Consider the following 22,695-nt stretch of genomic DNA (forward strand, 5'->3'; position numbering starts at 1 on the left):
TTTTGATTTAGGTTTCCAACTGTTTTTTATATAATGGATTACTTCAGGTTTAAGATGTATAAAATGATTTCTCAATCATTTCACATTTCTCAAAATATTGCCAGCAGCATTTGCTGTATCTGAGTGCCTTTACCTGAGTACTGTTCTCTTTCTTACTCCAGTGCACATCTGCTCCGACATGCTCTTATGTACATACTTAATAAGGTTTGAAACTTCTGATATATTTTAACTGAAAGAAGTAATCTGAAAAAAAATCAGTGTTAAATCCAAGGATAAAAATTTAAGTGGAATAAAAATGAAAAAAAAAAAGCAAGATATATGTTAGGACTGTTAGAGCTAGATGTGAAACATACTGATGTAAAATTTCAGTATTCTATTAAGTGACTTTAGTGCTCGTAAAAGATGTCACAGCTGTGGAGACTGATGCTCTCCATTTACAGGATAGGTAGAAGAGCAGTCACATTTCCCTGTGTGTTTCGGAGCTGCCTGGACAGACCTATTTTTATTTGGCATGGGAGAAGGGAGCTGTTGAAGGTGTGAGGGGCGGTGATAGTGTGTTTTGTGTGATGTCTCATTGAAGGCATTCAGTATTTTCTATTGACTGTTCACCCCTCTGTGCTCCTGGGTTCTTCCGTTCTCTTGCAGTGCGTTTTGGTTTGTCTTACCATAAAAAATTTCAGTCACTTAGAGGTCTGTGTTATGAAGTCACTTTGATTTAGAGCAAGCTGCAAGTTAAATCTTTGGTGATGATGAATTTTAATAATCATTGTCAACTAGCTATACATTTGGACTGATCGTAGTAGTAAAAACAGTGCTTTATTTGAGGTATCTTTTACATGTTCTTATTCTTGATATTTCAAGTCCTAATTTGATTAAGAGTAATATGGTATCTTTTTCTAAAGGAATTTGTTCCATTTATCTATGATTTTTAAAGGTCACACCTTGAAGGTGGTTTTATCTTTTAAAGAAGAGGTGCCTCAGGAGGTGGCCACACTGTGCTCAAGTGGTTATGAGGTGACAGAAACGTGGTGAGAGTCTGGGCATCGGTTTGTCCGTTTGTTTTTGGATTTGTCAGTACACTCCATGCTAGCTGGGTCACAAGGGATGTGTTCAGTGTAGTCAAACTCAGAAATTGATTATGATACAATGACAGTCAAGAAGACAAGACTGCAATTCGTTTGGGTGTTATCTAGGTCATAACAGCTACCTACATATCAAGGTAGTGAGGAAATTGAGTTGGTCATTAGAGTTGCTTGCGGAGCATGAACTCAGAGCAAAAGGGATTTGAAAGCCTTGAGGGATATTTTCTGTGGGGAAAAAACAAGGAATCCTCCAGTGTCTGCACACAGTCTTCATCTCTTGTGAAACGTGGTTGCTTAGCATATTGCTGGATCAGTGCTGACACCATCATACAATTCAGTTTTTATTTAGAATCGTGGAGGACTCTGTGTTCTTCTGTTATCACGAAGGTTGCTTAAAACAATTGACTAGTTTAGAGAATTTTAACCTTAGCCTAGTCCGAGGATATATTCATTTAATATTGATGCAGAAGTGTCCCCCATTTCCCTGTTCCTGTGGCTGTTTTTCCTAACCTCTGTCACAGCACTTAGCAAGTTGGCTTACCCACTAGACCAACTTTCTCATGCTTGTGAGACCAGAGAGCCTAGAACAGTGCCTGGTGGAGAGGAGGCCCTAGATTTTTTTTTTTTGGTAATAGCTTTATTGACATGTAATTCATAAACTATGAAAATCCACTCTTTTAAAATGCAGTGGTTTTTAGACTATTTAGAGTTGTGCAACATCACCGATGTCTAATTTAAGAACATTTTCATCACCCCAGAAGGAAACTTTGTACTTACTTATTTGCAGTCCTTCCCCATTTTTCCTTCACTTCTAGCCCCTCCCAATCACTTATTGACTTTTCTGTCTCTGTGGATTTTCCTATTCTGATCATTTTGTATAAATAGGAATCAGGCAGTTTGTGGTCCTTTGTGACAGGCTTCTTTCACATATAATGTTTTCAAAGTCCATCGATTTTGCACCATGTAGATACTGTACATCATTCCTTTATATGGCTGAGTAATATTCCATTGTTTGGACGTAACACGTTTGGTTCCTCTGTTCATCAGTTAGTGAATAGTTGAGTTGTCCCCTCTTTTTGGCTCTATGAAGAATGTTGCTATGAACATTTTAAGTATAATTGTATATGTTTCCATTTCTCTTCTCAGTACATTTTGAATGGATGAAGGAAAAGTTTTGGCAACTCCCAAAGCTGTTTTGTAAATAACCAACCATTCATTTTATAGTAACTTTATTTGTTCCACTCTAAGATTCACTTTCTCTCTGTTCTCAAGGTACCTTACTGTAGTCCTCCCACAACTGAATATGTGATTTTTGACTCTTTAATCCAGGATCTAAAATGTCCACTGAGGCACCAAGAGTTGATGACAGTCCGAGTACTAGTGGAGGAAGTTCTGATGGAGACCAGCGTGAAAGTGTCCAGCAAGAACCAGAAAGAGAACAAGTTCAGCCCAAGAAAAAGGAGGGGAAAATATCCAGCAAAACAGCTGCTAAATTGTCAACTAGTGCTAAAAGGTACCGCAGTTATTGTAACCTTTCTGTTTTTAGTATCAATTTGTCATCTTTTGAGTTCTGTGTTTCTCTTGCATTTGATCATTTTTCTGGGATGTGGACCATGAAGTTCATGGACTTTTCTTTCTTCTTCAGGATTATTTCTTTTTCATGGTTTTAATTGCACACAATATGATCTTGTCAGTTAAACAGCGTGGCAGATTTATAAAGCACGTATCCATTGTGTGCATGTTAATGTATTATTGTTAGGTGAGCACGTGCAGAAAAATGCATATGAAAGTGTGATGATTCGATTTATAGTTCCTTGACCGTTAGTATTTTATTCTGTTCAGTAGCATAGAATAGAGAGTGGGAATCTGTTGAAATAGTTACTGAGCGATAGTGTATTTTCTACTATTTGCCGTTAGTAAAGTGAGAAATGCTGGAGTTAGCAACAAATGCATCTTGATTTCATTATATTAGGCAGTGATTCGTTCTTGATACAGGTTTTCTTTTTCTCCAGAGAATAGGCAGATCTGGAAGGAAGATATTTGAATGATTCTCTATTACCACATCAGTTGCTTCTGGTGATTGGCATGCCATTGGACTCAGCAGAGGGAATCTGCTTTCATATTGTTACAGTAGAGAGTATCTCTTGGTAAATAATTTAAAGGTGAACTGAATTTAGTAGAGTCTTTCCTGCTCCAGTGATGTACTGTTCTTGTTTTGTTTTAATACCTTTTTTTATATGAAATAGGAAGTGTAAATAAAAGCAGCCTATAAATTTTAGGCATAGTGGAATGTCTGAATATTGAATGATAGCTTTATACTTCACTGGATAGTGTGGATTAGGGGAACCTGTCCTAAAGATCATAAACTATATGGCCTAGTACACCTTGTTTCTCTCTGGCCTAGTTAGTCCACAGCACTGGGAAGAACCTTCTGAGGCCTCCTGGGGACATGACTTTCTAGGCGGAAATGTTGGAGTGATGGTGAGTGGTCGGCAACCCATCCCAAGGGGCTGGGATAGTCAGTTTCCCTTTCTTGGAAGTGTATTGCTGATCCCTGACCTCTGTGGAAGGAGTTGTGTGAAAGTCAGATAGCCTTGAACTTTAAACCTGTGAACCTCTGTACGTGAACCTGCTAGCATGGGAGAGAGGGTTCAGTTTGTTTCTGCTGTCACACCACAAGTCCAAAAGGCCTCAGTTGGTGGACCAATCTCTCTGCTGCCTGGCCACAACACAAAGTGACGTGCTGCTGGGACATGGGGGTGGGGTTAGAGCGGATAAGGAAGGTGGGGATGGAGAAAATATGACATTTAGATGAAAGAAAGGAGGCTGAGTGTGGGAGGGTAAGAGACATTCAAGTACAGGTTGTGGCCCATGTAAATGAGAGTCTAATTCAGTCTTCAGCTTCTGACAGTGAGGGTTTTCTATGGGCCTCTTCAGTTGTCAGGAAAGGGAGAGGGTGGCTGGCCAGGTCTGTGGGGAGTAGGGTTTGGAAAGTGCTTCTGCTGGGGCTGTGCTCCGCTCTCCTGTGACTGTTAGTTAACAGACTCCTGTCTGCCTTTGTGAGGTCCTGCTTTTTCCCCTGGCTGGGAGCACCACCATAAATACCTTAAAATCATATTTGTTGGGTAATGTGGCAAAGACCAAATTCTGCTTATGAAAGAGAATGAACTGAATAGTGTGTAAAAGTGAGAATTGCATGAATTTTTTCAAGTACCTGTGTCATTTTTTACTTCATTTTCATTTTCCTACAGTGTGACAAAGTATAGTTTATATGTTCAAACCTAGTTTTCCTCCCCCCTCCCTCTTTAAATAGGGGTAAAGCTTAGTTTTGAGATGGGTTGTGAACAATCCAGGACAGTGCCCGGTTGGCATGTAGTAGAAGTTGGTATCACTGCATTGGTGAAAGTGAGAAGTACCTTTTGGATTGCTTCCTAGCTGGAAAAAAATTCCTCCACGCGCAGATTTATTCTTCTGCATCTCGGACTTTCAAACTGTGATGGATGACCTTCCTCTGGAAGGTCTCTGGGTGGTTTATGGGTGAGTGTCTGAAGTGACTTAGTCATTTACTATTTGTTTTAAATATAAAAATGCTGCTTCACTGCTAATTTTCTAAGTGACAAAATTCCCTTCCCCCAATTTAGTTGACAGTGAAGTTGGTTTTTTCCCCTCATCTCTGCTTAAGTTCTAACAACTGAGGGAAAAAATGGGAATCATGAGGGCTTCGGCTTACATCTTTTCAATTCACCACTATATCTGCAGTGCCTACAAGAGTAGGGTCACCGTGTTTATTGACTAGTTGTCATAGAGCCTTGAGTGTATTGGAGGGGTTGAATCTTCCATGGATATTAGAATCCCACTACTGACCTGTTCCCAAGATTCAAAGTTAGAAGTAGTTTCAAAATAAAATTCTCACTTACTTTTATGGAAAATTGATTTTTAAGCAGATGAGATGTCTTTTCCAGATAGTGTCATTTTGTAGGAGAAAGTTAATCAGTAGCAATGCAGAGCTTGGACTCTAGAGACAGGATCCAGGTTGGATTCTAGGGTCTGGCATTTAGTCACTCTGTGATCTTAGATACATGCTTTAACGTTTCTAAGCCTCAGTTTTCTCTTCTGTAAAATGGAGACATAATAGTCCCATATTCACAGGGCTGTTGTGAGGACTGAATGTGCTAAAGCATTATTTGGCACATAGTAAGGTTTCATACACAGATGCTATAAGTCTACAATATTTTTCAAGTCCATTTGATAAACTTTAGGGAAATGAGGTATATGTTAACCTTTGGGGACTTAATGCTATTTGTTAAACTAGAAAAACTCAAATGCTGTAATTATATACATTTTGTAGTAACTAAAGAAAAGTACTTTGCACATAAATGTTCAACTGCATGAAATGTGCTGTAATTGTAGACTTAATAATTAGATGTAGAAACATGTTTTCTTAAAAAAAATCTGACTTTTAAGATGTTACAGAAAAGTAATGTTGGATACAGAAAATACTAAGTGGTTATTTTATTTAAACAATGGTATGAATTAATTTCTGTCTCTTGGAGTTAAGAGGGAGATTATAGTTACTTCTTTGATGCATTTTTGCTCTTCTTTGGCATGAATTTGTTTCTTTAAAAATTGGCATGCTCTTATCATGATATGTTCTCCTGAAAATGTATCATTTTTGTTATGTTTGCTGTATATCTGATTATATTTGTTATATATATTTCTTTTTGTTATATTTGTAGTTGAATTATGTCTGCAGTGGCAAATTCCAATGATTCTATTAAATGGACTAGTCAATTCAGTAAAACATTTATTTTGAGCTCTTCATTGAATTGACTCTGCTACTTTTTCCACAGGTTGACACACCTGTGAACGTGAATTTTAAATCATATTTGTTCCATATTACCTTCATTCAGAGTAGACATTGTGATTTTTTGGACACAATGTAATCTAATACTGTTGTGGGAATGACACTTGATTTTTAGACTAAATTTTTGTTGGGTCAAAAGGTTGATCTCAGTGTATTCCAGCGTGAACATTTTATTATATGGCCACATCTAACTGTTTTCCACATGAGAATGAAGTAGTATTCTTTATAGATCTTTCGTAATTACTGTTTTTTCTTGATTCTGAATGTGCATTTAGAAACTTTTTACTGTTCTTGAAATCAAGATGCATCTTACAGTTGATATGCACAATCATTAATTGAGGGTGTCTTAAAAATCAGTGTTTTTTTAGAATCACAGCTACATGGTATATATCACCATTCAGAATTAAACTCTATGTTTATTATTTGTGGTGGCTATGTGTTTTCTAGATTAGTTCAGAGACTACTTTGAGCTTTAAAAAGTTTTGGTAATTAGTTACATGATGTTTTCTTCTTGAGAATGAGTTCATTTTGGAGGGTGTTGGCCAGTTGATTGAATCGGTTAGAATAGAAGTCCTTGGTAACTGAGGAATGAGGACCGTAGAGGAATACAGGAAGTCATCTAAGTGGATGCAGCGTTTTTTAAAAAATAACTGTTGAGAAAACAGCTTTGTGAATCCCTATGTCTGTCTATTCATGTTCTGCTTGGTCCTGAGTGACTTACTGAATTTATTTAACCTAATAAGTGTTTGTGTTCTAAACATGTCAGTACCTCTACACTGCTTCATTTTTCTGAACCATTAATCCAGTATGTTGATGTTAAAATGAGTGCTTCATATCTTCTCCATTTGTGTCTAATTTTGGTACCATACTCTTCAGTGAAGTCTGAATGAGTGATGATTGCCCCCTGTCCCCAACTCCTCTTTCTTTTGAGCAGGTGACAGTCACATGCAGTACTTAACCATTCCTGGAACATTTAAGGTATTAGGTGAAGTCTTCCAAACTGAGATTTAGTCTGTGTTTTGCTTCTGACTTGTTGTCTCGGGAACTTTGTGTTGTTGCTGACTTCTGTGTCAGAATAACTAAAGAAGTGGCACTGCGGGACAGAAATTGGAAATTTAGGCAATTGTCTAGTTGATTTATGTGTAAAGAAATAATTTTGTCTTAAAAGATCTGAAAAGAGAGAGGTCTGTCTGTTTGACTTAGCAAGATAATTGCTTGTCTTTTCACCTTACCTGTGTATAGTAACTAGCCTTGGTTTCCTTATCTTTTAAGTGGGGACTGATAAAACAGTAATACTTAGAGAATTCTGAGAGATTTATTTAATTCATTTCTGATAGCCTTAGATCATGTAAAAGGTACACTGTAAGTGTGAATTATTGATGCTTTTTCATTTTTCCTCGCCCTAAGGGACATTGCCTGAAATAGCTATCTTCCTTACTCCACGTGTCAAGACTGAGAAACTTAATACATAACATGATCACAACTTTTGAGATAGAATTGAATTGCTGTCATTGAAAACAGCAGGACATCTTGCAACCGTTTAAATAGCAATTCTTAGTATAATCTTTTCTTTCAGGAGAAATACAGCTGTTCTTTGGTAGCAGTGACTCAAAATATATTGTAATATATTGACTTGCTGCTCAGAATTGTCAAGTTTATCAGTAAATTGCTTTTTGTATTGAATAATTAGATTTAGAATTATAGACATCTGGAGGGGTTTCAAGTTCCATTATAGAATTCTGTGACAAAATTATGACATCAGTTTTTTAAACCAGAAGGGACAGTATAAGCAGAAAGCAAGATGAGTTATTTGAAAATCCCAAAGAAGTTCTTTTATGTTAAAAATAGTTTTATTTGACAGTTTAAGCGATCTCTTTTGAATGCCTGTCCTTTGGTCCCCTTAGTTTAAAAACAGTATATCAAAATTATTCATGTTTATGGCAACAAATTAAATAGCACAGAAACATTTTTTAATGGAAAGCAACAGTTTTCTGTTGAAACACTCTCCCTATTCCAAGTCCATTCCCTCTTGGCCATCTCTGGTTTGTCTTTCTAATGGTTTTCTACATAAGGCTAAATAATATACTTAAACCTGCTTGTGGAATTGTTAACCTAAATTATATCCTTTGACTCCTTGCTGTGAAATTTGAGGATGTAGTTTATTTGCCTGCTCTTCCTTTTTTTTCCCTCTTCCCAGTCAAGGATAATTACATTTCTTAAAAAGAAAAAAAAAAAAGAGTACTGATTGTGTTTCTAAACTATTTAGTCTATATATGTAAGCCACTATTAATTATTCCTTCAAATTTCAGTATTCCTTGGGTCCCTACTTTGTAAAGTGGGGATATTAACACCTTTGTTCTTTCCATCTACTCACACCCATCCGCTGTCCATTTTTAGTTGGTTTCTGTTAGCCACACTTAACTTTGCATCTTCAAGGTTAATAACATATATATGGTGTACTGCAACTACAACCTGTCTTTTGTGCTTTATCTGTAAGTAGAAGACCAATAAATTATCTGTAGATTTACCCAGCAGGGTGTTAGGATTGGATTTCCTGCAAGTCCAATGTCATGATTGCACAGCCACCCAATGAGTCTTGGCATTTAGGCAAAATAGATCAAATCTCCCTTTTTTCAATCCCTTAATGTCTGTTACTTTATTAAACTTATTTCAGGTTTTAGTTTCTTTCTTATTTGATCTGTAGTTTTCTCATACAGGTGTTTTTCTTTTGGGATTTCTGTCTTTTTTCCCTTGAATGATGTGTCTTTATGTCCGTGTATGTCTGCAGCTCCTCTTGACCATCTCAGCCTGCTTGATTTACACCCACCTGCTTTGTCTTCCAGAAGCACACTGAAATTTCTCATCCATTGGTGACCACCCCCTTCTCTTTGCTATTTATTCCTTTTTGTCCCACCTGTGGCAAAACCTGTGCCCCACCTTATTTAATTGTGGGCTATATGTACCTCATATGCACATTAACACACCTTATCACCTGTATTAGAAGGAAAGCTAATGTTTTAAAGATAAGAGATCATGGAATTTATGCTAGTTAGCCTCTTCATTTCATAGGGCAGAAAACAGGCCTAGAGAGAAAACAGGTGTGAGCAGTTTTTTTTCCCCCAAGAACTCTAAATTAGCAGAATTAAAATGAAGATTTTTGGGGGGCTTTACATCTGTTAGTCTTGCTCTGCTTCGTTACGTCTCCCCAGCCTTGAATCATCGTGTTGAGAGGTGAAAATTAGATCTGTAGCATGCAGCTCATTTGGGAAGTTGGGGCCAGTCGTCCTGGAGGAGTCACACCAATTCTGACAGTTCCGTTTGTTGTCTTGAAAAAGACATAGAATGAAGTTGTTTGAGAATTGTTTTTGTTCAGAGTCTTGTTTTTTATGGTACTTTACTTAACTGTCATCCATATAATATCGATAACTACCAGAGAGCAGGCAGCCAGCTGTCAGTGAGTCTCATAGTTTAAAACCAAGGCAAAGGAGAAGAAATGGCTTTGAGAATTAAAAAAAAAATTAGTTTTAGAAAGCCTACGGTTAAGGGAGAAGCAAGATGGCAGAGTAGAAGGACGCTTGTAGCTCACCCTCTCCCACAAATACACCAAAACTCACATCTATGGGTCTACTCAGCCAACCAGAGCACCTGCTGAACTCCGACAGAACGTCGCCCTCTCTGAAAGACAAAGACGCCAAAAATCTGGTAGGAAAAAAGAAAGAAGAAAAAGCAAAACAGTGCAGGACTGATCCCGCGGGGAGGGAGCAGCAAAGGAGGACTGGCGCTCTTTCGCTGGGTTCCCCCTTCTCCAACGGAGAGGCCAGCGGGAGGAGGGGGAGCCTCCAAGGCTCAGATCTGCCCCGAGCACCCCTTGACCAACAGAACTGAGTTAAATGGGCACAAAGGGTCCCCGTAACACCCAGTCCGAGATGTGAGCCTGCAGCTGGGGCTGGGGCAGGCAGCCCGAGCTGGGCAGAGGACGGGGGCAGCTGCACTGAGGCAGCCCCGGGGGACTGCAAGGTGCTGCGTGCCGTGGCTGGGAGGGGAAACGGAGCAGAACAACCCCGGTCCCCCATAAATTGCGAAAAAAAGCAAAGCAACACGGCTGGTGTGCTCTGGGGGGAGGGGCGCCGTAGCCTTTGTCTCCTCAGACCTGCACCGCCATTACTGGCACATCTCAAGAGAAGAGAGGCGGGGCGCAGCCACAGCCGCCATATTCTCCTGTGTGCAGCGCCTGGGCGGGGCGGGTCCAAGACCTGAATCTGCACCTGGGGGCTTCACAACCTCCTAGGCAGGACACAGACTTGTTTACAGCTGGAGACAGATAGAATCTTTCTGTCCTGGCACCTAAGAGAACTCGCGCCGCCAAGACAAACGAGCTGAGATTTGGCACGGAGCAGAGGCGGGGCCGTTCCGCGATCTTCCCCGAGCCTGCCTTCAGAATGCCTTCCCGAAGCAGAGCAGGCAGTTGCACAGAGCAGTGGAGCGACCGATGCCGGGGAAGGGTGGTCGGCAACCCACTTTCCTGGCAGGAATGCAGCACCTGACCACGGTGCTGGGAGGGGGCGCAATCCGCCCACCTGCCTCCCCCAAGTGCAGCATCTGACTGCAGCATTGGGAGGGGGAGTGACTTGCCTGCGCACCGGATAAGAGCTCAGCACCTGACCCAGTGTTGGGAGGGGGCGTGATCTGGTAGCCGACAGCCATTGGGAGCAGCACAGAAGAGGGCTCCAACAGAGGGCCTCTGGAAACAGCAAGCTGAGTTCACGAAACAGGGTGAAGACACAAAGACCTCTCAATAAAATCATTAAGAGCACAGCACCTCCAGGAGAACTAGATAACTGATACTCCTTAAGCCACAGTGCCAGAGAGATATGAGCAATATGAAGAAGCAGAGGAACCACTCCCAATTAAAAGATCAAGAGAAATTTCCTGAAAGCACGATCAAGGAAATAGACATTGATGGCCTGCTAGATTAGGATTCCAAAAAAGGAGTGATCAAAGTACTGAAGGAACTAAAAGAAATAGTGTTTAGAGATATAAAATATGTCAAAAATGAAATAGAAGCTATAAAGAAGAACCAAGTAGAATTGGTAACCTCACTTGCTGAGATGAGAGCTGACCTAAAGGCTGTACAAAGCAGGCTAGATAATGCAGAGGAACGAATAAGTGACCTAGAAGACAGGACAACAGAAAGCACCCAATCAGAACGGCTGAGAGAAGAACAAATAAACAACAATGAAAACAATATAAGGGACCTATGGAATAATATAAAGCCTACCAAGCTGCACATAATAGAGGCTCCAGAAGGGGAAGAAAGAACAAAGGGGATTGAAAAGGTATTTGAAGAAATCATGACTGAAAACTTCCCAAACCTAAAGGAATCAGATATCCATGTACAGGAGGCTCAGAGGGTCCCAAACAGGAAGAACCCAAACAGACCCACACCAAGACATATCATAATCAAGATGGCCAGAGTCAAGGATAAAGAAATGATCCTAAAGGCAGCAAGAGAAAAATAAAGAGTGAGTTACAAGGGAACTCCCATAAGGCTCTCAGCTGATGTCTCTATACAAACACTACAGGCCAGAAGGGAGTGGCAAGATATATTCAAAGTCTTGAATGAAAAAAAGATGCAGCCTAGGATACTCTATCCAGCAAGGCTATCCTTTAGAATAGAAGGAGAGATAAAGAACTTCACAGACAAGCAAAAACTAAAAGAATTTAGCCACACTAAACCCATGCTGAAAGAAATATTGATAGGTCTACTTTAACTAGAAAAGAAGTAGGATGCTACAGAAATGAGAAACTCATAACTGGAAAGGAGATAACTGCCATGAATATCAAAAAGAATAAACACAAAATTGTAAATAGAAGATACCTAAATCATCAAGAGTGGGAGAGGGAAGCAAGGAAAGCCACTGTGGAAAGCAGTATGGAGAGTCCTCAAAAGACTAGGAATAGACTTACCGTGTGGCCCAGGAATCCTGCTCCTGGGCATATATCCAGAAGGAACCCTACTTCAAAATGATACCTGTACCCCAATGTTTCATAGCAGCACTATTTACAATAGCCTAGACATGGAAACAGCCTAAATGTCCATCAACAGATGACTGGATAAAGAAGAAGTCGTATATTTATACAATGGAATACTATTGAGCCATAAAATCTGACAACATAATGCCATTTGCAGCAACACGGATGTCACTGGAGAATGTCATTCTAAGTGAAGTAAGCCAGAAAGAGAAAGAAAAATACCATATGAGATCGCTCATATGTGGAATCTAAAACAAACAAACAAACAAAGCATAAATACAAATCAGAAATAGACTCATAGACATAGAATACAAACTTGTGGTTGCCAAGGGGGCGGGGGGTGGGAAGGGATAGACCGAGATTTCAAACTTGTAGAATAGATAAGCAAGATTATACTGTATAGCACAGGGAAATATATACAAGATCTTGTGGTAGCTCATAGCAAAAAAAAATGTGACAATGAATATGTTCATACATAACTGAAAAATTGTGCTGTACACTAGAATTTGACACCACATTGTAAAATGACTATTACTCAATAAAAAAAAGTTAAAAAATAAAAAAATAAAATAAAATATGGATGCCTGTACCCTTAAAAAAAAAAAAGAAAGCCTACGGTTAATAATACATGAATGACAGTTAAGTGGTTGCTTAGTCTTACAAAACAGTAAAGCACTTAGTCTTTGTGTATGTATATAGGGGTTAGATGCAGTTAAAAATAAAGTGAACACATGAGGGCAAAAACATGTTTGTAAAAAAACGTTTTTTTTTTTTTTCATGAAGCTCACACAATTACATTAAAATAATTATCTATGTATTATTAGGATAGTTCCAGCAAAAGGAGTTTTAGTAAGGCTTATTGAACTCGAAAGCTGCAACCCTCTCCGGCATGGAGGCTTCTGGGAAGAATACCATTTGTATTTTGATAGCAGTTTCAGGTGTGGAATGAGATCCTGATAATCCTTTCTCCACCAATTGATTGGCTCAGTCAGGATGCTTGGATTCAACTTAATATGATCATATTTACATCACATATGGGATATTCTAGTGCAAATCAGAAGTTGGAGTGATCTGTACATTGTGTGGCCAATGTTTCCAGTTTAAACTAGAAATTATGGTTTGTGTTATCAGTGGTTGAATGAAGTTTTAGCTTCCAAGTCATAGTGTTGCCTCCACAGGCTACACATGTCAACAGTGGCCAGTCTCGTCACTCTGTAGGCGCGTTGCCAAATACGTGGCAGAAATTTATACTTTGTTGGTATGGTATATGATGATTTATACAGTGCTTCAAATAAAAAGCATACAGATGGGAAATATTAGTGTAAAAGTATAACATTTTAATGGAATATTAAGAGAGTGAAGACATTTTAATGTAAGTTTCTTTGTCTTTATTTTAAAGAATTCAGAAGGAACTTGCAGAAATTACGTTGGACCCACCTCCCAACTGTAGGTAAGTACTTATGGATTTATTTATTTGTATCTTTTGCAGAAGATATAATTGAATTGTTGGTCTGATGTGCAACTGTGGTTGTAGTCAGATTAATTAGTAAAAACATCATTGTGGTTTGTACTTAAATGACTGTGGAAGATAGTGGTAGTGATTGTCTCTGCGCAGAAATGGGATATTCAGCAAGAATGTTTGTGGTGGTAGCATGGAATTGCCAAAAAAGGAGTAATGCAGAAACAATAAGATGATGAAATTATAGGGTGATAAATACAATGATCGGTTTAGTGGAAGAAGTGTTGGGGTTATAAATGATTTGTTTAATGATGGAATAATAGTGGCTAAAATATTTGTTATTTGATAATTGTTCAGTTGTTATCTTGTTGGCAATTGATCTTTTAAAGTGCATTAAACAGTTTCTTCATGGTTTACATTATTTCTTATGTCATTGGTTGTGGCTAAGTAAGAATGGGTAATTGGAGGCAGTGGTGTTAAATTTTAAGCACTTTCTCCTTTATGACCACAAACCTGAATTTTCTGGTCAGAGCTTACTTACAGGAAGTTAAAGTGTGTGCCTGGAAATAGTTAATGATATGCAGGTTCATAGAGGAAGTAGAGAGAAATAATCTACTTTATACTATCTTGGTGCAGTAGTTGGAAGACGGTGTTTGGCTATTTTAAGGTATTTCTTTCTTTTTTTGATATGAGGTCAGTATTGGAACCAGGCCAACATGGAGTTTTAAATTGGTAGGCTTGTGCATTAAAGGTGAGAGGGCAGATTTCCAATATTGAATGCAAGTTTGAATGCAGTATTGAATGAATTATTTGGTATGATTTATGATTTTACCGATCTTATTTTTATATGTAAGCAAAGATAGCAACTCTCGTTATTAATGAAAGTGAAAATTTTGCAGATGGCTGTTGACAACTATTTTGTATAGGGAAGATTCTAATCAGACTTGATGTTTGTGGTGAATTTAATATGGTTCTTTACATAAGAGTCATAAATGGTATATAAACTTGCAGTAATAATGTTCAAAGACTGTTTCACTCAGCTAGAACAAATCATTCTTTGTTAGGTAAAACGAACAGTTAAGAGTTTTCTGTCACACTTAAGACTGTGTTACATCAAAGCTATTTCAGATGGCAGACTGGTGTTTAGGCTTTGGTAGCCAATTCGTATAAGTGGATTGATTTGTGGAAAAACTTCAGTTTGAATTAAACTTAAAATCCCTTGTTTCTTAGGATAGCATTTGTTTTAATGGTTTGAATTTTTAAAAAATAGGCTTTTATCACATATATTATTTTTGTTTCCTTTTTACAAATAACTGAACTGGAAAATATGTGAACTTAATTTATACACTTACTTGCTCAAATTTTGACAACAGATTATTGGCAAAATAAACTGACTGCTTTTGAAAAATGAGCTTATTTAAGGCTCATTTTTGATAAATGAAATCCACATATAATATCATGTGATGATTAGGCTATTTGCAACTTTACTATCAGATATGTTATTTTCTAATGCATTAGTCTAATTTAGCCACAGATAATGATTTAACTTTGATTAAACCAATATATTATAAACATGTATGAAAACTTAAGAGTCTGAGGAAAGGAATTATATAATGGTAATTACTTAGATAAATGAAAACATACCAGAGATCTATTTAATGTAAAAAAGAGAAGTTTAACTATGGTGTCATCTGAAATTTGGGGATTTACTTTTTCATTGAGCCTTACTTAATGTGTCATTGCTGGTTATGTAAGCTCTTTATAAATAATGCAAAATATACATAATAATTTTCATTTTTAAATGTAGCTGTCACATATAATAAGCCCTGCAGACGGTTTCAGGAAAGATAGCTACTTAGTTGTATTTTTCCCCCACAGTGTTATTGAGATATTGACATAGAAAGATACCTTCTTTGGTTAATTTGTTGGCTTATGGGAATTTGTAATGAAGTTCTTTTAACAGTATGGAGATTGCATAGCTAGTTTGCTTTAGAAGCAAGGTCTACTGGTACAGTGGCTTTGGCTCCTTTTATTGATCCTCAAATAGTTGATTGGACTGATCAGAGATAAAGGTCATATCCACCTCCACGTACATGGTGCTCCCCTTTTGCAAGCAGAAGGCCCTCTAGGCTGTGGCTAGTGGGGATGTGGGGTGAGTTCCACATTCCCTGTGTGCTTGTGCTGCTTGATACAGATGTTCAGTGTGCTTGTCAAGTGGGTTACTGTGGTCTTTGGATTTTTTGGTGTCAAACATTTGATTGTGGTTTATAGTAAATCTCCCTGTCTGTATTTCAATGAGAATGTGGTTACTGTCTTGAGAAAGAGAAGTTAGAGAATAATTTTAGTTTGGTTTATTTTTGGCACAAAACAAACAGTGCTCTTGTGGTTGATTTTAAAAGCTCTGTGCTGCCTTCATGTATGTCCTAATGACTATAATGAATTAATTTATAGAAATGTGGTAAATTAAAGCCATCTGCCTAATAGAAAGAGTCAAAATTCCATTCACCTAGTGCTCCCTTTGTGTATTGCCTTTCCTGGGACACCTGCCTCTCAAAATCCTACCTTTTGGTTGCTTGGGTAGTTATTAACTCACTATCACAGATAAGGCTTGTGTGTGAGGATTGTGGATTTAGGCAATCAGAGGGGAGAGAATTTTATCTATTAGCTGTCTCCATGAGAGTAGGTGTATATCACATTCCACCTGGAGTGGTTTATTCTTTTTTCCTGGAACCTTAAGAAGCTAATCCAGCCTGGTTCTGTGTGTATGTCAGGTTAGAGATGGGACCTCAGAATTTCCATTCATCTCTTATGTGATGTCCGGTCAAGCAACTTCTGGGTTCATATTGAAGCAGATAGCATGTGGTTGTCCTCTCCTGTAGTATTGTTGAAGATCTTTTCAGGTTTTGAATGAACTTAAATATTTTAAAAGAGCATCCACAAAATAATGTGATAATAGGTTAACTTATTTCTTCTTATAGGAAACACATGCCTGTACATCTTCTGGTTTTCTTTTCACATTTTTTGTTGTCCTTGAGGTAAAAATGCAATAATACAGCTTTTTTTAAAGCTGGGTTGAATTTTTTATATTATAGCATCAGAGTTAATGTTTAAAAACAGAACTTTATGGTATATCTAAGAAAAAGTTTCTGTTAATAAACTCATAGGGTCTGTAGGGCCATAGGCTTAGAAAGGTGTACATAATTCGGGTGAAACTTGGTTATATACTTGGAGTATTCTCTATAGAAAGTAGAATACATTTTTCTTGGCCTTGGTGTTTATGATTGGTAACATAATAGACCCATGACATTTGCAGGGCGCCATCCAGAGGCCTCTGCAGATCCATAAATGTTTTCATGACCTTGCTGAGTTGGAGGTGTTAGGCTGTTGGCTAGAGTTGCTCACAACCTCAGTGCCCTGCACAGCAGCTTAGCTTGTACACAACTATGATGTGACTTTCAGGATTCTTCACAGTTGTCAAAAACAGATCTTAAATCTGTAGTGTGCTAGTGTGTTCATTTCTATTTCCTTGGTGCTGGTGGAGAACTGGCAGCTAGCCAGAAACACTTTCAAATTAAAGTAAAAATTTTTGTTATCCAAAGGATAACCTGTTTCTCTGTAATGCAGAGAAGTTAAATCCAAATTTTATTATGATCTGATAATGCCCAAGTTTATGTTAGCTTTATGAGCATGGAAATGACAGAGGTCCTTATTACTTTTTGTAAGTAGTTTGACTATGGTAAAATGATTCATTTTGATTTTGACTTTTGATTTAGTAATTGAGCAGATAATAGGAGAAAATACTACAAAAGAGGGTGTGCTTCAGTTACACTAGCAGTTTTCACTTTTTATTGCTGTTTCAATGATCTCATTGAGCACAGGCTCTGCTTTATTTTTTAATTGTAACAGCTTTATTGAGATATAATTTAAAATGTAAAATTCAGTGACTTTTAGTATATTCCCAGAGTTTTATACCCAGAATAGTCAATTATACATTTTGATCAAACAAATCAGTTTTACATTTTGATCACACTAAAACGATACACCATACCTTTTATCAATCACTCTTTCCCTCTTTCCCAATTTTACCACCATGGAGCCCTGGGCAACTATGAGTCTACTTTCTGTCTCTATAGATTTGCCTCTGGACATTTTGTGTGAATGGAATCATACAATATGTGGTCTTTTGTGACTGTCGGGTTCTTTCATAAAGCATAATGTTTTCAGGTTTCAGCTGTATTGTAATGTTCATCAGTGTTTTACTTTTTTTTTTTGCCTCAATAATACTGCGTTGAATGGATATGCTACATTTTATTTGTCCATTCATTAGTTCATGGACATTTGGGTTGTTTCCACTCTTTGGTTATTGTGAATACAACTGCTGTGAACGTTTGTGTACGAAGTTTTTTGTGGACATTTGTTTTCATTTCTCTTGGATAGATACCTAGGAGTATTGCTGGGTCGTATAGTAACTATGTTTAACCTTTGGGGGAACTGCCAGACTATTCCAAAGCGGCTGTACCATTTTACCTTCCTACCAGTAGTGTATGAGAATTCCAGTTTCTCCACAACCTTGGCAGTTGTTATTGTCTGTGTTTTTGATGATAGCCTTCCTGGGAGGGGTGAAGAATTATGTCATTGTGGTTTTGATTTGCATTATTCTGTTGAATAATGATGATGACGACCGTCTTTTCATATGCTTATTAGAGATTTTTGTATCTTCTTTGGAGAAATGTGCATTCAAATTCTTTGAGTAGTTTAAAATTGAGTTTTTGTCTTTTTGTTGTTGAATTGTAAGTGTTCTTTATTTATCTTGAATACAAGTTCCATCAGATATATGGTTTGCAAATATTTTCTTCCATTTTGTGGATAGTGTTTTCACTTTTTTAATAGTGACCTTTGAAGCTTTAAGGTTTTAAAATTTGATGAAGTCCAATTTTTTTTTGTTGCTTTGTGTATTTAGTATCATTTTAAAGAAACAATTGCCTAACCCAAGAGTAAGATTACACCTACATTTTTCTAATAAGAGTTTTTTAGTTTTAGTTTTTGTATTTTGGTCTGTGATCCATTTTGTATATGGTGTGAGGTAGAGGTCCAACTTCATTGTTCATCTTTTGGATACCCAGTTGCTGAAAAGACCATTTCCCCCCTAGAATTGTCTTCATATCCTTACTTGAAAAATCAATGGATCATAAATGTGAAGGTTTATTTCCGAACTCTTAATTTTATTCCATTGATCCATGTCTGTTCTTAATATAATCTTATCTTAATCTAATCAAGACTATCTACCAGTCTTGATTACTGTACTTTGTAGTAAGTTTTGAATCAGAAACTGTAAGTCCTCTAACTGATGTACTTTTCATTGTTTTAACTCATTAGTTAAAGCATTCCTGGAAAAGAAGAGGCCATGACTGGCGTAAACCTCACCACTGTCTCACCTTTCTGTTGACAAGAGCCATTTAATAGAGGAAAATGTATTTTCCAGATCACAGTAACTGAACCAGCATATAGGGAAAATGCGTGTGGGGGTTAACATTTTTCAAAGCTATATCATAAAACAGGAAGGCATTGAGATAGAAATTGGGGACAGTGTCTATATAGATGTGATCTCTACAGAGAGCTACCAATGCAAAAATCTTAATTATTGTCACTGATTGTTTTCCTTTTTGGTCATTACAGTAATATTTATATAGCATTTTATAATTTTTAATGGATTTTACATATATGATGTCATTTAGTCTTTTCAGCCACCGATAAAACTTCTGAGGTTCAGTAACTTGCGCAGGGCTTCACAACTAGAAATGGTTGATTTGGATTTAAACCCACATTTTCTGATCTTTCATCTTTTGTTTTTCCACATGTGTGACTAGATAGAGAAATATGTTTAAAATTTTCTGGCTAGCTATTTGTGGTTCAGTTAAGAAAAAAAATCAACATACTAGGCACTCTAAGATATCATTTGTACTATGTTTGGTTCATTTTTCTGAATCCCATGGTATGATATTTAGTTGGAACATTTTGAAAATTAATTGTTTGAATATAGTGATTTCTCTGACACTCTCATGTGTGTGTGTTTGTGTGGGTATATGTGTTAGTGTTATGTTATTACTGTCACTTATCCAGGTAAAGGATTTCTTTACATTTGACAGTTAAGTCAGTGTCTGCATATGTCCGCAGTTTTAATGCCAAACTGTTTTCCCCTGTTACTCAGCCTGACTCTAGATCATGTTCCCCTACACTTCAGTATGTATTGTGGTAGGACAAGTGTGGGCTACAAGAAGATATCCAGGTGAAGATCTGGTTATAACTGATTGAGAGATAAGACATACAGGTGCTTAGAGAACCAAGGCCAGGAAAATGATGGTACTATTGACAGAAGCTGCCAATATCTGTGGCCTCTGCACACCTTAAAATTGATAATGCTTCCCTCTGTACTTTGATTGCCCTGAAACTAATAGCCTTATTTACTCTTGGACCTTAGTAATTAACTGCATTTTGTGTAGAAACCTCAACTCTGGTTGTATGTTATTTTTTTACTCTTTTTTCTTCACCTTATATCAGTTCTTCATTTTGTGCTTTTTTATTACATAAAAAATTTTAAGCCACTTCAGAGTCTTTGTGGAGCAAGGCAGATTACTAGTAAGTAAACAGTATGAATAACTGAAAGGTGATGTAAGCATGTATTTGTAGCAGAATGCTGGAGAGCCTCTTATGAGGGGTCATTAACATGATGAAATTAAATATACGTTGAAGGCCCACGTTATTTGGATACTGAATTATTCATATCCATCTCTCCTTTCTTTACTACAGATAGTCGAGGAATTTTTATTCACTCCTTTGCTGAAGCATTGAGTGATTTTGCTTAGACTTTATAAAGATAAGTCTTAAAGGAACATTTGAGTTGCACTAAGTGGTTAGAACAGCTAAAGATTGTTTGAAGTAGCACCTGTGTTGGAGTAGCACCTGCGTTGGAGGAGCACCTGTGGGCTGGATGGCTGCAGAGTTGGAGTGTGTGTATGAGTGGCTAGGAATGAGGAAGCCTGGGCCTACCTTGTGTTCCACTGGCAGTTCAGAATTTCAGGAATTTCAAACTTGTTTATGTTCTCATTTCCGTATCTTCTTTTATGATATTTGGTGTGCACTCCTTCCTTACTGCCATGAGTATATGTGTGATTTTCTTTTTGCCTTTACGTCAAGGCTCACTTTTCACCTGGGGCACAACCAACACAGAGCTGTAAGGGGTTGTTACTTCACAGGGTGAACTTTAGGTGTAATTGTTTGCTGTTGGCGTACCTTTACTTTAAAATTGGACTTGGGGAAGACGTAAGTCAATAAAGTTGCCAGGGAAATTCCTTACTTTCTTACTTCAAGATGTTACTTTTTTATATCTACCTTTAACCATAGATTTTAAAAATATTTATTTCATAATGAAAGAAAATGTTGAGCGATAAAGTGAGTTTAGTGCCCATAATTTGTGTCTCTGATATGTCATTTTTTCTAATCTTTGTTGCCTTAAGAACAGTACAAGAATGTGTCTGGAAAAACATGTATTAAATGATCACATTCAGATTATATTTTATAACAGCAGCAGAACATTTTATCACTTATTTTAGTTTTCCCAGTTTTATAACTGGTTATTATTTCATATTTATTACTCACATACTTTAGATAGAAAGTGTTATATTACTTTCTAACATGTAATATTTTAATTTCTATAGCTATTTTATGCTTAAAGATGTCCTGAAAACTATTCTTTAGTACACACAAAGCATTTCTTTACAGTGATTATTACATTCTTTGGCTTAAATCTCTTTTATCAACTAGGAATTATTGCAGATACCAAGTAAGACTTTATATTGTTAGTAATTTTTATTCTGAGAACAGTATAAATTTGGATTTTTAAATTGAATGTTGCCAAAATTTGCTTTTTGACTATGTTTTTTGTAAATGTTCATTTAGAACTGTTTATTTAGACTGTCCACATACTTTAGGTTAGGGACTTGATGGAATGCCTTTAAAGGTATAACTAATTACATTTTTATGTGGAAGCAGCACATTATTCTAAAATGTGTCATACAGTCAGGTAATAGGCTAAAATTCACTTTCTCATCCAGTACATAGCAGGTAGACTCTCTTTCCACTGTCTCCTACATGGAAGATGAAGCCTAGTAATACTCTGAAATCACCACAAGGAGAGGCAGAGCCCTCGTACCAGAAGTTCCTACCTTGGCACCTGCCATTCTGTCCACCTTGAACCCAGCACCCCTTGCTCCCACCTCCCATTGCTGTCAGTTCTCCTAATATTACAGACCCTTTACCTGTTTTACCCACTTGGGTGAGAGCTCTTTCTTTAATCTCTGTACTTAAAGTTTTAGCATTTAGTTGATGTTCAGTGTACCTATGAATGAATAAATACAGTTAATTATGCTAGTGGCTAAGAGTTATTGAATGCTTCCAGTGTTCAAGGCAGGGTACTGAGTGCCTTAACTTAACAGCGTTATCTTATTTAATCTTCATGACAGTCTTTGAGGTAGATGCTAGTGTTAGACTGTATTTTATGGGTAGGAAGACAGGCTGAGAGAGGTTAAGTAACTTGTTCAAGGTCACACAGCAAGGAAGTGTCAGAACTAGGATTTCAGCCGTGGTATTCCTGACTTCAGAGCCCAGGTGTTTTGGGACTTGCTATGCTGTCTTCCTTTTGCAAAATGGGTACAGGTGAATCAGTCCAGAGCAGCGCTTCCCCAGCGGGACTTGCCGTCACAGTGAAAGTGTTGTGTCTGTCATCCGGTGCAGTAGCTCCTGGCCCCTGCTAGTGGCTGTTTAGTACTTGAAGGTGGCCAGTCTAGCTGAGTAAGTGAGTTTCTAATTTTACTTAATTTAAATTTGGGTAACCCTATGTGACTAGTAGCTACTATATCACATAGCACAGATCTAGAAAAATAAGAACTTCTTAAGCTTAAACTTACGCTTAACTTCAGTTTTGGGTTAAGAGTAAACTACCAGGTCATTTTAACCTTTTAAAAGAGTGTTGATAGTTATGTATTTATTTGTCTCCCTCCTACCACCGTTACATTCTACGCCCCAGGGACTGCTAAATACTGTTATTTTTTTTTAGAGCATCACACACAGTGCCCTTAATTGAGAAAAGGCCCTTGAAAATATTAATATTGTAAAGTATTGGTTACATATTTATTTTTTACTTTTTAACAAAATGAGAGTGATATTGAAATCATTGTTTTTAGATAGACATACAGGATATT

The 22,695-nt window shown here is 37.4% G+C and overlaps 1 protein-coding gene across 1 annotated transcript in view; it reads left to right on the forward strand.

The window, feature by feature from the left end:
- UBE2E2 (ubiquitin conjugating enzyme E2 E2) overlaps nucleotides 1–22,695 on the forward strand; it is a 325,579-nt gene that overhangs the window by 2,965 nt on the left and 299,919 nt on the right. Inside the window, exons 2-3 of the mRNA XM_072948958.1 lie at nucleotides 2,412–2,595; nucleotides 13,379–13,429. Of these exons, the coding sequence (XP_072805059.1) occupies nucleotides 2,420–2,595; nucleotides 13,379–13,429 (227 nt within the window). The 5' untranslated portion in view covers nucleotides 2,412–2,419. The remainder of the gene's footprint in view (nucleotides 1–2,411; nucleotides 2,596–13,378; nucleotides 13,430–22,695) is intronic.

Source organism: Vicugna pacos, chromosome 1 (genome assembly GCF_048564905.1).
Source record: "Vicugna pacos chromosome 1, VicPac4, whole genome shotgun sequence".
NCBI classification, from domain to species: Eukaryota; Metazoa; Chordata; class Mammalia; order Artiodactyla; family Camelidae; genus Vicugna; species Vicugna pacos.